This window comes from Trichoplusia ni, chromosome 8, assembly GCF_003590095.1.
Source record: "Trichoplusia ni isolate ovarian cell line Hi5 chromosome 8, tn1, whole genome shotgun sequence".
Classification (NCBI taxonomy): Eukaryota; Metazoa; Arthropoda; class Insecta; order Lepidoptera; family Noctuidae; genus Trichoplusia; species Trichoplusia ni.
The window spans coordinates 9,223,889-9,239,607 of record NC_039485.1 but is presented as its reverse complement, the minus strand read 5'-3'; the positions used below and the strand labels follow the sequence as shown (position 1 = coordinate 9,239,607).

The following is a 15,719-nucleotide window of genomic DNA, read 5'->3' as shown; positions in this document are numbered from 1 at the left end:
AGATAGCATACGTACACGTATGCATACAAATCTATAAATATTAACTACAACCAGTTCTCTAAATAAGCTTCCAAAAAAAAGTCCAAAAAAGTTTTGAGCACCCCGCAATCATTTCTAATAATCAAGTCCTATATTATCTATCGGAGCATTCGAAGCGGCCAAACCGCACAAAATCAGTTGATATTAATCGGCGGAACCAAAATAATTATAAGTAAAAAATACTAGCAAAAACTGAAGAGTCTTCACTAATAAACATTTGCACGTTCTTGTTCATGACATAAGCGAGTCTGTATATAAGGTAGGTCGGGGTGGACTCAGGCACAGTTCAACATGGCTCGTCTAGCAGTAGCTGCTCTCGCCTTAGGGCTCATCGCTTGCGCATACGCAGCGCCAGGTACAACCTATTCAATTAATATTCTCATTTTAACAATTATAACACTTTTCAGTTAACGCTTAAGCGCCTGTTTAAGCTTAATCTGGAGAACTTCAATATTCTTTTACTATGGTGCTTTAATAATGTTTATTTTCTTTAATTTCGATCCTAACAGCAATCTTTTGTTTCAAAAAAATGACATTCGTGTCTTTAAAAGCAGACAATTCTCCAAACTTTAAAAATAAATTACTTGTGTCGTTAATCCTTTCAAAGGAAGGAACCAACAACGTAAAATAGATAAGCTTAGCACCTTTAAATGCCTTCAAACATTTTTGATAATTATTTTCCATGTATTTTCAGGTTACGGAGGAGGCAGCCTCGGGGGAGGCGGTGGTGGTGGTGGCGGCGGCGGCGGTGGCTTCGGGGGTGGTGGTAGCGGCGGCTACGGTGCAAGCGGTGGCCACGGCGGCGGCGGCGGGCTAGGAGGTGGACTTGGCGGTGGTCATGGAGGATCTGGTGGACTCGGTGGTGGACACGGCGGATCTGGTGGTCTCGGCGGCGGTCACGGTGGATCTGGTGGACTCGGCGGTGGACACGGCGGATCCGGCGGTCTCGGCGGTGGTCACGGAGGATCAGGTGGACTCGGCGGCGGCTACGGTGGCAGCAGCGCCACTGCCAACGCCAATGCCCAAGCTTCTGCTACAGCTGGCTCTGGCGGCTACGGCGGCGGCGGACACAAGGGCGGATACGGGTAAATACTGTCTTCGTAAACATTTTTAAAGGACTCCGTAGTGGTTCTGTCACTTCGAAAATTAATTTCATTGAAGGATGCAACAAAAGGTTAACTTACTTTGTGAAGGTTTGCAAAAGATATGCCTAACACAATTATACTATGGAGATTGAGAAGATACTTATAGGGTAATCCTTACCCTACAGATATTCGACTGCTAACTTCTACCACCATAACTACGCCATACTTTTCTCGATGCTTTAAGTAACATAATTTCTTTTTGTTTCAGACGCTAAGAACTACGCTGCAGATGTAGAAAAAAAGAAAATTCAAAAGCTCAAATGTGATAAAAAAATAGTTTATGTTTCACTCTTAAAAATTATATGTATTAGCTAATACAATATATTGTTTTTAAAAAACTTTGTTGTTTTCGTACAAAACCTTTCCCAGTTCAATTTTAGGTTAAGTTATTTCTAGAACCAAAAATTATGAACACCTAACCTAGTCTGATTAAAATTAATTATTCAATGAATAATTATTTAATTATTCAATGATCGCAACATTTAAAAAAAGCTATTGTTTTGAGAAGAGTGTGTTATTGAATAATCTGAACCTAATAAAAATACAAACATCTTTCATAATTCCTTATACTTTTATGAACAGATTAATAAAAAACTAGTCAATTTGTATCAAAACAAACGACATTTTGATAAGTCACATGCACAACACCCAGATTCAGTACAAGCGTTCGTGGATCAGACAAATTGCCGCAAGCGGGGATTGAACCTGCGACTCGTCATGCTGAGTGGGTTGGTGAAATGACTTATACCACACGGCTGTTCCGTGCAATCAAGATAACTAATTAATGACGATTAAATATGAATTTGAAATGTCTTCCGAGAAAAATAACGATAACTAAGTATGTATGTACGTATTTAGAGCGCTAAAAAACGCGAGAGTAATGGAGCTGTCAAAAAATTTTGAGCCAAGCTTTTTGACTAAGGTAATATATGAAGTTAGTTATTATGAACTTGCCTAAAACTTCTTGAATATGTCATAATACAGTGTTAAAAAAAAAAACATTTTATTAGGTAGTGTAAAATGTTTTTTTTTGTATTTTCTTGCAAGCTCACACCCGTTTTTTTTTGTTTTAAGGCTGCTCTCTCTGGTTTCACCCTTTCACGGATAAAATAAGTGCATTTTTTAAGTGGCTTTTGATCGTTGTATGATTAGATATCATATGAGTAGAAATTTAAAGTGTAGACAAATTAAATTATTTTTTTCACAAAATTCTAAACTTAAAAAGTGCGAACCAGTTTTGGTGAGAATTTAATGTTTTTGAAATGAAACTACTTTTACGGATTTTATCGCGGTTTAATTTTTGATTTTAGTTCCCGACGTTTCGACATCTAAGCAGGTATCATGGTCACGGGCAAATCAAAAATTAAACCGCGATAAAATCCGTAAAAGTAGTTTCATTTCAATGTCTAACATTCGCGTAAACCTAAGAAACCACTAAATTTAATGTTTGTCAAACTCTGTTAATATTTAGGAACAAACTAATTTTGTATCGTTTATTAAATGCTACTCGTCTCTATAAAGTAACCAACGTTTACGTTTTTGCACAACCATTCCTTTAGTTTTCGTGAATTACCCATTAAGAGGAGTTGAGACTTACTCAAATTGATCCGATACTTTCCTTAAAAAGTCAGTCCAGTAAATACTCTGCTTTAGTATACACGGTGATTTTTTAGTCGTCTTACAAAAGCAGCCCAGTTCATGTATCCGACGTAAAATACCCCTAGGCGCGATTTTTTTTTTTTTATCATCAACTAAGATAATAAGTACGAAAAAAATTAAACAAGAGAAATCTGAAATATGCTCTTAAATATGATAAAAACGCCGCCGCCTGCGCCCCTCACCATTGTAACAAGGCTCGGACCGCCCCCGCAACAGAGCTGTTTTTCTAAAAAACTACGAATTGCATCATAATTTTGAATAAAAATTGTATTTTATTTTCAAATCTCATAAATACCTATGTTTTTTATCATGAACGTGTTCTAGTCATTGGATACATAACTGGGCTGCTTTTGTAAGACGACTAAAAAATCACGGGGTATACACTTATACTAGCAGTTTTTTGTCAGGACGTGATAAGAGATCCCTGAGTTTGTTTTGTCACATTACATTCTTCTCAGAGTAGTAAGATAGGAAATGCCGACTCCAGCGTTCTTAAAAATGGACACGTATGTTAAGAGCCGTGATATAAAATATTTCCAAATGAGATCATGTCGTATTCCTCGGAGATAATTATGTAAAGATCAAGAGACTAAAATAAGATTTGTTTAAATTAATCTCTCTCAATGCTCTACCTTATCTAGTCATAAAAGTCTTGGAAGGCTTGGAAGTTCTCGAAGGTTTTGGAATTCAAGTCTAGTAATCAACTGATTGAAAATATAATATACACTAATCTGTTTTGTACAGAAAATGGAAAGCTTTGGAGGAGGCCTTTACCTGAGAGCGGTTACAGGACAGTAAAGAAAACGCTACTGCCTAATAATATTGTGCTATAAAATTACATAAATCTAAATAGTTATTAAAAACAATAGTAATTAAGTATATAGATATTAGTTACTCTATTTTCTTGTAATCATTTTGTTAACTAAGTTTTATAGGTAGGAGACATGATTGCATTGAAATGTGTTAACTGGAAATTAAAGGCTTATTATTTTTATTTTTTATTTATTTTATTATATATATTTCCTACAATGGATTCGGAAAATAAGCTTCGAAGAATAACCCACAAAAAGTTTTGAGCACCCAACAATCAACAATCATTTCTAATAATCAAGTTCTATTTTATGAACTAGCTGTTGCGCGCGACTTTGTCATGAAGATATGTGGCAGGGATTTTACGAAACTGTTGAATAGTTTTAAAATAATTCTGTTATAGAAGTTAAAAACTAATCCTGTCCTACTAATATTATAAACGCGAAAGTTTTTATGTATGGATATATGTATGAATGTTTATTCCTCTAAAACCGATAAACCCCCTAAACGAATTCTGTAGAACAGTCATATATTATTTTTACGCAACTGTAACCGTTGACGAAAAGTGATTTGTAGCGTGATGGTATATATCCTATACCCTTTTTCGATAAGTCAGCTAGCCAAAACTGCAATATTTTTTTGAATCGGACCAAATATTTAGCAATTGCGTTCAAGCGCTTGCTAAATCTGGTCCGCAAACAAACAAACTCGCCAGCTTTATTATATTAATATAGATTTTAGCATTCGGAGCGGACAAACCGCATAAAATTAGTTCACATTAATCGATGTAACCATAATAATTATAGGTAAAAACACTAGCAAGAACTAAAGTGTATTTACTAATAAACATTTGCACGTTCATGTTCATGACATAAGCGAGTCTGTATATAAGGTAGGTCGGGGTGGGCTCAGGCACAGTTCAACATGGCTCGTCTAGCAGTAGCTGCTCTCGCCTTAGGGCTCATCGCTTGCGTATACGCAGCGCCAGGTAATAATATACTCATTTAATAAAATTAAATTATGTAGAAAACTTCTGTTAAGGCTCCTTTGGAGAGGAGATTTCCACAGTACAAACTAAGGAAATCTCATTTTTATTGGCTCAAGCTCCTGTTTAAGCTACTCTAGTGAACTTTTGATCGAACCCGTGCATCGGATGAACTACTAACTTCTCATAAAATAGAATTATGTGAAACTGTCTGTTTGGAGAGTTTTGGTACCTACTGCCAATACTTTTTTAATTGTTATAATAGACACGATTTATCATAGACATTATTCCTTCGCTTCAAGCTAATGACATCCATGACATTATTAGCACACAATTCTCAGCTCCAAATTCTCGGAATCTTAACTTAAATTAGGTGTGTCAGTCTTCATTCTGTATCCTTACATGCTTCTAGCCAAAATGATCGAAATGATGAACCAACCATGTAATTAAATGAACTAGGGCCCTTCCAACCTTAACGTGGCATTCAACATTTTAATTATTATTATTCGTGTATTTTCAGGTTATGGCGGAAGCAGTCTTGGGGGTGGCGGTGGCGGTGGCGGCGGTGGTGGTTACGGAGGTGGTGGCGGCGGCGGGCTCGGCGGAGGCAGCGGCGGTGGGCTAGGAGGTGGCCAGGGCGGTAGCAGCGGCCACGGTGGAAGTGGCGGCCATGGCGGAGGTAGTCATGGCGGCAGCGGTGGACTCGGCGGAGGCCACGGAAGTGGTGGCGGCCTCGGCGGAGGCAGCGGTAGTGGCGGATCACTAGGAGGCAGTCAAAGTGGTAGTGGCGGCTCCGGGAGCAGCGGCGGACACGGTGGATCTGGTGGACTCGGCGGTGGACACGGCGGATCCGGGGGTCTTGGCGGTGGACATGGAGGATCTGGTGGACTCGGTGGTGGATCCGGGGGATCCGGCGGTCTCGGCGGTGGACATGGAGGATCTGGTGGACTCGGTGGTGGATCCGGGGGATCCGGTGGTCTCGGCGGTGGACATGGAGGATCTGGTGGACTCGGCAGTGGACATGGAGGGTCCGGTGGACTCGGGGGTGGATCCGGTGGATCCGGAGGTCTTGGCGGTGGACACGGTGGATCTGGTGGACTCGGTGGTGGAAGTGGTGGATCTGGTGGCCAAGGAAGTAACGGCGGTGGCGGCTACGGTGGCAGTGGTGCCAATGCCAACGCCAATGCAAACGCCCAAGCTACTGCCAACTCGGGCTCTGGCGGCTACGGCGGACACAAGGGTGGATACGGGTAAATATTGTTTGCTTGCAACATATGGTAGGAATCTAGTACCTACTATGTATGTGGGTCTGTTATTTTGATGATGTTGAATCAAATTTATTCAAACTTATGTGCAAGGATTTGTTACTGCCTATAATATTAAAAGATAAGCTTATCAAAAATATCTTATACCTGGACCTGTTCGCTCAAAGGTACATTTATACAGTACAGTGCTATTGGCATTCTTTTAAAAATAACCTTATTTTCTTCCTGTTTCAGACGCTAACAACTAAGTTGGAGTTCTAGAAGAAAAGAACATTCAAAAGCTCAAATGTGATAAAAAATATGTTTCACTCTTTAAAAAAATATGTACTTATTAAATACAATTTACATTTTATTTTTATAAACTTCGTTGTTTATGTGCAAAACCTTACCCAATTCAAGTTTAGGTATTCCCAGATGAAGGGTTGTAATAAATATTAGAGGGAGGTCAGGTCCTTATTTTGAGCACGTTTTTGATCCCAGACATACAAAATCTTTCTGTAAGTTTACGGTTTGAAATTATTAGTGATAGACCAATATGTTATATAAAAATAAAATAACATATTCATTTTAGTATATAAAAACGAAAGAAATCCGTAAAAATGCGTAACAAATTGATGAACGATCTAGGACCGATGGCGTGAAATGAGGAGGCCTATGTCCAGCGGTGGACGAATATGGGTTGATGATGATGATCTATGAATTCTATAGTCTATTTTATCAAACTTGACAAAGCAAAGCAACATCGATATCAATGACAAAGACAAGTGTTAAATTAGGGCTGTAAGTTAAAAACTTGCCCCTAGGTGACTATGTGATTAAATAACATTCAAACAGAGCCAGAGTCAGGTTCAACTTCGAAAATATTACATGTACAATTTTCTTTCTCCATGAAATTATCAGTTTTGGACCTATTTCCAGGACCGTTCGAATTTACAACACAATATTTAAGTAATTCTTTCACGGAAATTTTACACAATGTACAATACGAATTTAAAAGTATTGAAGTCAATCAGGGAATCTATAAAAAAGGTGTTTTAAATAGATTAGATTGTAGGAAACTTTTTACGGGCAAATCAGAAAGTAAATGAGTATTTAAAGCCACAATCATTACTGTCCAATACAGTCGAACAAGGCAGTTCAAGTAAAATTATTCGAGAAATTAATACTTAATACCCTTTGTACTGAAATAATGAAGAATTTGACTACTATCGCGCTTCTGGTAGTGGTGTTGACAGTCTGTATCTATGCGGCGCCAAGTGGTGAGTTACTCAGCATTTAATCTTTAAAGTTTATGAAGATCTCAATTTCAACAAAACATCCTTCCATCACAAACTTCACGTTTCAGTGTTATGTTAGAACTCAGTCAGCTTACGAATATCTCGATATTCATTCTCTTTAATTTGCCTTCTCCATCTCTTTGTTTCTTTCTGTATATTCTTAATTGTTTAAAATGCACCGTGTACGTAAAAAAAAGTAAAACAATACTTTACTCTTAAAAGGCATTCACAAACGATCACAACGATTTAAAACAAAAAGTCAAATATTCATTATTTTTTCTGATCTAAGGTAAGAGCAGCGGTGGAAAAGGTGATGGCGGCAAGGGCGGTGGCGGCAATGGTGGCAGCAACTCTAGCAGCAGCAGCGAAAGTAACAGCAGTGAGAGCAAAGAGGACGGCAAGGGAGGTGGTAACAGTGGCAAGAACAACGGTGGCAGCAACAACTCCGGCAAGGACAGTGGCAAGAATAATCTCAAGGAATACGGAAAAGCCTTCGGATGGTCGGGGAAAAAGCGATAGACATAACGATAATTTTGCGGTTTTCATCATATAATTTATTATTTAATTAGCTCACGGGGTATGGAAATGTTATTGAAGTGCACAGTATTTAAAAATAAATGAAGTCAATAAAGTGTAAGGAGTTTTATTGTCAAAAATCAATTTAAGTATTATTAAAGCAAGTGATTATACTGTCTTAAGGCTCCTAACGTAACCTTCCTAAGACCTACACCTTACGAGGCATTAGATGACTTGTTACCAAGCGAACATAATACCTGTTTACATCATCTAAACGATTTATTTCGATCACAAGAGTCACGGAAAATCGTGATTAGTTTTAAGATATAAACAAATAATTGTCCACTTAATTCCTATAAAAGATCATAAATCATTGATACAAATGGGATTCTATGAAACGTCAAACTATACTAGTTTGACGACGATGAAACTGTTAATTGTATGTGCATATTAAATTTGCGACAATTATTATGGTCACGTTTATAAGTAAATTGATACACATAAATGAATACATATTATTTATAGGCAGGTTTGTTTGTACTGTTTGTCTTTACAATTGTAGAGTTAGTGTCCCCTTGCCAATTTTTTTTAGATTTCTTGTCAAAACTAAAAAAAAGGTCAAGTGTATGACCATAACTTGCGTAGCTAGCCGTGATCTTCATTTTTTGTGTTTGTTATTTTAGCCGCAACTGAAATGAAAATTCTTTGAGAACTTTAACAACAGTCTAGTGACGGACGAACAGATGGACTGCGATGCCTCAGAATTAGAGATTCGTTTTTCATTGTTGGTAGAACTGGGCATGGGTGGGTAAATGTATATTCTATATATTCTGCTTACAGACAAGAGTATTTCTCATCATTTGTTATTTCTTCACGACAAACGACTTTTTAGAAATTAATTTATACTTACTTTGTCAGTATTCATCAACACAATTAAATTTTTGTAAAGTCACACTTTAAATTAAAGGTCGTTGGGAAGACATAATTGTTTCTTCCTAAAAACCATGTCTACACGAACGCAGCTACTGGCAAAAAATCTTATAAACAATCATGAATATTGTTTTATTACCGAGTAATTGTATTAATATGTATAAAAATGTTTATCGGTAACACATACATAAGTCAGTAGCTGTCTGCATAATGTTGTTTCTTTATACCTAACCTTGTATCACACAATAACAATTTAATGTTGATGGTCAGTTGCGGTTTAGCATCTAGTACCTATAATCTTGAGCAGGATATTGTGTGGAATATTAGTGTAGAATCCGATTCTTGTTTCGATAAAAAATATAAAGTAATTTACTGCCCAAAAATGTAAATAGACATGTTTGTAAACATTCGCACTGTTTTAAGATTATTATTAGGTGAAGAAATGTGAATATTTCAAAAGGAGATCCGATACTTTTTAATAAAAGTGTTTTAAGACAACCATCTATAGAAAATAAAGTACTATCCAAACCTAAGATTGTAAGGAGACATGAAGGTCTATAATATTTCTTAAACATCTTTGTTAGAGCTTTCAATTGGCGTGGGTATCATCGTATAGTATCGTACCCCTTACCTACACGACCCTCCTCTCCACGACCTGCAACCCCACACATCCTGCCTACAAACTAAATCAGCCCCGGTTTATATCCAGTCAAACCTCATCACGATAGGTCTTGTGATTATTTCTTAATACTGCTACAAACCACACTCTGATGTAATGTATAAAAAGCTCTTCATTATGATATCTTGACCAAACAAAGATCCGTAAACTATCGGGAGCATCGACACGATATGAATTAGCTGTAAAAGTTGCTGTGGAATAGGTACAGCTTTTATTTCAAAGTAATGTTTACAGACTACGAACATATGTAGTTGTTTACCTGAAAAATATTTTTGTAGATACGAAAACTGTTAGTCGAGTTGGGCCAACGGTAATAGTATTTAAAGATGAAAACGAAATCAGGAAAAATAAACAAGCAACAGATTCAGAAATTGGAATGTTCACAATAAATCTACTTTACAAATGTATATTTCCACTGTAGTTTTATAAAAAAAAGTGATTGAAAACTACCTCATACAGTGATATATGAAACTCGTGAGGAGTACAATAAAAAATATTCTAAGTATCTAAAAAATTCCCGTCATCTCTTCTGGTTATTTACCTCTGTCACCCTAGCCTGAACCAGGCTTAAAACTAAGTACTATTCTAATAAATACATTCACGCTCAGTTGAATCCGAAAGGTTTAACCAAACTCTTTTTATTTCAAACGATGATAGTCCACAAAAAGTGCTGACTAGAAAAAATCCCGAGCGAACGACCGCCCAGCAAGGTCATTGTTACCAGCCACTCAGGTTATAACCGGTAGGTGTCTAATCATCTGAGCAATATGTTATGCAAGAATACATTCGATATTATTATCTACGTATTACAATATAGATAGAAATATACGCCTAGTAGTTTTCCTAAGCTCGGCCATGACAAAGTGCGACCCTCTTCCTCAATTTATCCGTCAACTGTTTCTGCCTTCACATCTCCTGACATTTGAAGGTTATCTCCAAATTATGGACATTTTTTTCCCCAAAGTCAAGGGCATTGAACAATCCATCAAAACTGAATTAAACCGTCGCAGCGGCTTTGTGCATCCGTCATGGCGTGTCACCGAAAACATGGCATTTTGAGTGACCGTAACATCCGATAGGTACCATCCTGTTTGGAACATGTATATATAACATGCATGGGTGACAAATGACCACTAAATACTGCACAATGGCGAGGATAGCTACAGTGTTTGCATTCATGGTGCTGCTAGCTGTGGTAGTAGAAGGAAGGGGTGAGAAATTCAGTCCATTAACAAAATTGTTATTTAAGACATCAAATACCTACTATCTATTCGTCATTGCTTTCCTGAATAACTTTGACTTTGTCGGTATTATCTTCAACACGAAATGCAGTTCTAATTCACATACTGCCCCATACCAAGCGAAAAATCTTGCCGCATTGAGAATTGTTTTCTTTTCGAGTCTAAACTTACTTTGTGGGAAACGTTTCAGACTGGAGATTCAAAACATTGAACCGAGTGAAACGCGGCTTCAGCGACTTCGGGGCTGACAGTCGTTATAGTGGGAGCAATGAAAACGCCAGCGTCAGTGGAGAGCGGCTTGCCTGTGGCGAGGAACTTGGGGGAAGGTTTGTGACATGATGGATCAACTAATTTATAAATAATTTTTAAGTAATGTCCTAAAACAGAACCAAAGTTTCAAAAAGTCTCCAAAAATAAATACGGATACTTTATCTCTATTAAATACGCATTTTTATTCACCGTGTACTTATAGAAGGTCGATCAGAAATAGCACATGATAAATGGTTATTGTTTACTTTTGTATCAGTATGTTCCAAGAAAGGAATCAGGAAAACCTGCTGCAATATTATTCCTTAGAAACAGCTAACTAGAACTTGCACTTAATTTATAACATGTCAAGAACTCAATAGCAGGAAATACATTGTGTGAATTGCTGTTTACAACGTTGATATTATATCGTATTAAATTATTCGACAATTGAACTTCCACCAACAAAGGTTGTTGATAAAGTCTTTGTAAATACAAACCCGACTTATAACTGAATGAGCTCGACCCCTTTCATGAAATATCGGCTCATCACCATCATTCATGATGAAAGAACATTCTAAGGCCAGGAGTAGTCCCAAGAGCAGCATAGAATCCAAATGATGTTTATTCAATCCCTTGTCTCCAGCCTGTGCAGTAGAAGACACTAAAGTGAGATTATATCCCTATGCGTTATGCAATGAAATGCGTGGGAATATTTCAACCTTGCATTTTTATCATGATTGGATGATTAGATCTTTAAACCTGGTCCCCGATTCTACTATTTACAATTGCCGATGAATTAATGGAAATTTGATTAAAATTATACTATACCTGTTCTCCTAAACATTTAGCCAACACTTTCATTTGAAATTCATTGTATTTGACATTAAGTGTTTCGCGTCTAGAGTTGTTATTAGACTGCCGATGTAAAATGCAATGGCTGGAAAATTTTGCTCATGTTAATGACTATTAAAAATAGCAGAATTGGTGCCAAGTTCTGATATCGTCCTTTATTTTCAGTTATGGGAGCGGCAGTCGGGAGGTCGACTACAACAGGGAGCTGAAGGACCATAGACACAACCGATCCTTCAGCAAGGCGTCTGCGACGGCCTCCGCTAGAGCCTCCAACAATCACCATAAGGCTAATCTTTGAATTAAATACTCTTCTGGTAAACGTAAAAAAGTCGTAGAAATAATAGAATGTTTAGGAATTATGGATTTTTTATATGTAGTTACCATGTGATTGAAGAGTTTTATAATTTTACTAGCTGTTGCCCGCGACTTCGTCCCCGTGGGTAGAAGATATAAGTTATGATTTATACCTGCCCTGTTTTTTTCACATTTTCCATTGTATCTTCGCAGCTTCGCTCCTATTAGTCGCAGCGTGATGATTTATAGCCTAAAGTCTTCCTCGATGAATGGTCTATTAAAAATAATGTTTTAATTTGGACCGGTAGTTCCTGAGATTAGCGCGTTGAATCAAACGGTTATTTGCGATTTCGGTTATTTTTTATGAAAATATATTATACATGTATCAAAATTTTATTGTTAAGTAAACTAGGTTAAGTTTTTGTATCTGTACGAATATTGTATTCGTTATTATTCTCGCAATAAAGTAAGATATATTATTTTTGTAGGTATTAAAATTGTGGTTTTTCTTGAAGTACTTAAATATGATAAGTAGGTACTTACGTATCCAATTAATTTTAAGAATCAGTGTTGAGTACCTACCAATTTGTGAGTAAACACTTATTATTAAAACTTTAAAATTAACTTCAGTCTGTTGCACTTAAATTATTCATATGCAAAGGTTTTGATTGCACTTAATAACCATGGGTAGTTTTCAAATAATAAAATGATAATCCTGTTATTTTATATCCTTTATTCAAACATTTCGTGCGGCATCAGAAGAACATCATTTGCGTGCCCTAGCTATGACACTATTTGATGAACAAGCACATGTAATTTGAGTACGGGACCCGTATGATCCTACAGAAGAATAAGAAAAATCTTAGCGTACAATTAGATCTCTTTTGTCGTTGAAGTCAACAACTGAGGCGTGTATACTAGCTGTAGCCCGCGACTTCGTCCCCGTGGTTAGGCGATATAAGTTAGAATTTTTGAACGGAAGCCCTCGAAGATGAAGATAATTTTCCCTGTTTTTTCCACATTTTCCACTATTTCTTCGCTCTTATTAGTCGCACCGTGATGGTATATAGCCTAAAACCTTCCTCGATGAATGGTCTATACAAGACAAAAATATTTTTTCCATGTGAACCAGTAGTTCCTGAGATTAGCGCGTTCAAACAAACAAACTCTTCAGCTTTATATATTAGTATAGATAGATTGGACTTGTTCTATTTCACATTTATGTTTTTGTTGAGATTCAGTTTTCCTTATAATTTAATACAATAAAACGAGATTAACAACAGTTATGACGCAAGTGACGCTCCCTGATTCCATCTTTATTCAGGTTATTTAATTTAGTTTTAAGAGCTATCTTATGAATCTGCTTTTGTTTGTGAAAACCCCGTAGTGCATGAAAAGTCCTACACCGGATCGGTTATTCCAAAAAACTAAGAACGTACTGGGTTTTTAATATGAAGTATTTTCAGATTAAGAATATGCATAATGATTTTGGAATTATGTTATCATTTCAGGGAACATTTCTGCATTTTTGGATGTTTCAATCATGTTTGAAATTTAGGAATGATGTTTCTAGAACGAGTGCTTTTATAAATGGCAAATGACGCTTGTTCTTCATCCGCATTTTGATAGATTCAGAGATCAATTGTTGCTGGAAAAGTGGACTAAAATAAACAACCTTAGAAGTTAGATTGCAATGAATGTATTCTTTATTCAGTAAACAATAATTTAATATAAATATCTAAAAACATATCACATTGAAACTTAAGTAAGCTTAAAGGAAATTGTCTGGGAACGCTTCTCGTGAACGTTGTACGTTGAAGTATCACCTGAAAAGAACCGCGATAAGTTTAATTTTATTCAATAATCTCAAAAACAAACCGATGAGGGTAACATAATTACTTGGTTAACTATTAAACGGGCTTATCTCTCTTCAGACTGAAACAATTTTAATGGGCAATTTCTCGGAAATACTTTGGAATGGGCAGAAACAAACTGTTTGAAAATTGCACTTTTCTGTGATATTCACAAAAAAGAAAAATCTTCTAAACAAAATAATTTTAAAAGTTTGTAAAAAACACACTAACTTAGCCTCCAATAGATCCGCTACTCGAGCTGGCGCTAGCTGATGACTTGGAGTAGGATTGCGAGAGCGGGATGGGCACGTGACCATAGCCGTGGCCGCCTAAATAGCCGCCATGATTATGGCCACCATAGCCGCCATAGCCGCCGCCACCGCCACCGCCGTAGCCTCCGTGGCCTCCGTGGCCGTAGTCATATCCATGCCTTCTTTTACGTTCTCCTGTAACCAGAATTTTAATGAAAGACTCAGATAAAGGAATTTTCGCTCTCTTCTATCTTTGGAAGTACGTCTTCAAACAAGCCATCTCTTTTCAAACCCTGATTCACTTTACTCACGATGAAATGTCCCACCAGTAGTGTTAGGTTAGCAATCACATTCTACTATAGGAAATTTAAAAAATTGGTAGAATCTGACACTGAGTCCAAATTTTTTGATACCTGGAACAGCCAAGCTGACGACGACAGACACTGCCAACACTAATAACACTAACTTGACCATGTTTATTCCCGTTTCTGTCTCTATAGAGTTACTGAGGCCAAGCATTAGCAGCTCCTCTATTTTATACAGATGGGCGGATGTCATGCTATTGTCCTAAACGCCTAATCATTCTGGCACACTGGTTAGTGTGCGCAAATCTGGAAATTTTAAGTCATAGTACAACTTTTTGTGAAACGTGACAATAGCAAACTTTACGCACGAGTACGATTTGTATTTAGTTGGTGGTTTTCCTGTTATCGTGGATTTTAGTTAGGGACATCAATGAACTGGAAGAAAAAGCTGGGCCCTGCCCGTAACTAAATTTACTCGATATTGTATCTATCATTTGTAACGTTCCAGTTGAATGAGAAGACAAATACCAGAAAAAATATCTCCCTTCTACTTGACAAGCGGCTCCAGAACTGATTTTTGTTTCGTTTTCTTGAATTAATTCTTCATGGAGTTCTGGATGGTAAGCCTAAGAATATGCAGTCAGGGTATTTTGTTCTTATCGGGCTCAAGTATGCCATTTTTAAAAAGTACAAGTACCATACCAGACGTGTTATTGTAGGACAGTTCCAGATGTGGGAGCGAGATGCCGCTCTATGCAATGTACGCTATCTCGCTTCTACAACACCGTTTTAACGACATCGTGAGAGGCTATCACTTTTCGCATAATTAACTACTACTTTTTTACTCCTGAAGATGAAGAGGGATTGGAAAGTCTAAAACAATACGAGTTAAGTCGGTATTGACTGCTGCAAATGATAGTTTTCTACGCATTTAGTTTAAGTCAGTAGTTCTTAATACTAATAATACTCACTCTGTTGTTATAAGTTCATTTACTTCGACGTTCTCAGAATGTACCTATAATAAATTTTTTGTCAAGTTTTTTCTCCTTCGTATTTGCCCTTTTCAAGGTTTTGTTAACCAATGATCATTTAAAGATGCAAGATGGTAAGAGAAAAGAAGTAACTATCGTTTTTATTTTATTTTACGACTTAAGAATTGATGTAGTTATAATTTAACAAGTAAATTCAGTGCGTTGGGATTGCCGTTCTCATAACATTCTATATAGACTGCTCTACAATTATGTGCGCTGTACCGTAACAATCTGTTAAAAATGTATTTGTGGACAACCTGGTGTCCAGCCAGTTTCAGCAACCTGTAGGCCTCTAGCGTGTCCTAAAAAACCCTTGAATAGCTCTTAGGTGAGCGAAT

The 15,719-nt window shown here is 37.0% G+C and overlaps 4 protein-coding genes across 4 annotated transcripts; all 4 read left to right on the top strand.

The window, feature by feature from the left end:
- Window positions 1-289: 289 nt before the first annotated feature.
- Window positions 290-1,426, top strand: LOC113496890 (acanthoscurrin-1-like). Its single transcript, XM_026876275.1, has 3 exons — window positions 290-394; window positions 734-1,124; window positions 1,393-1,426. Exons 1-3 carry the CDS (start codon window positions 331-333, stop codon window positions 1,397-1,399), a joined length of 462 nt encoding a protein of 153 aa, XP_026732076.1. The 5' UTR covers window positions 290-330; the 3' UTR covers window positions 1,400-1,426.
- Window positions 1,427-5,187: 3,761 nt separating this feature from the next.
- Window positions 5,188-6,171, top strand: LOC113496774 (glycine-rich cell wall structural protein; the record flags this gene model as incomplete). Its single annotated transcript, XM_026876096.1, has 2 exons — window positions 5,188-5,888; window positions 6,138-6,171. Coding segments are annotated over 2 exons (708 nt in total), but the record flags the coding sequence as incomplete, so codon positions are not given.
- A 908-nt stretch (window positions 6,172-7,079) lies between these two features.
- LOC113496928 (putative glycine-rich cell wall structural protein 1) lies at window positions 7,080-7,812 on the top strand. Its single transcript, XM_026876326.1, has 2 exons — window positions 7,080-7,162; window positions 7,470-7,812. The coding sequence occupies exons 1-2, from the start codon at window positions 7,093-7,095 to the stop codon at window positions 7,697-7,699; spliced, it is 300 nt and encodes a 99-aa protein (XP_026732127.1). The 5' UTR covers window positions 7,080-7,092; the 3' UTR covers window positions 7,700-7,812.
- Window positions 7,813-10,242: 2,430 nt separating this feature from the next.
- On the top strand, window positions 10,243-12,088 carry LOC113496911. Its single transcript, XM_026876300.1, has 3 exons — window positions 10,243-10,516; window positions 10,737-10,872; window positions 11,813-12,088. The coding sequence occupies exons 1-3, from the start codon at window positions 10,432-10,434 to the stop codon at window positions 11,943-11,945; spliced, it is 354 nt and encodes a 117-aa protein (XP_026732101.1). The 5' UTR covers window positions 10,243-10,431; the 3' UTR covers window positions 11,946-12,088.
- The last annotated feature ends 3,631 nt before the right edge of the window (window positions 12,089-15,719 follow it).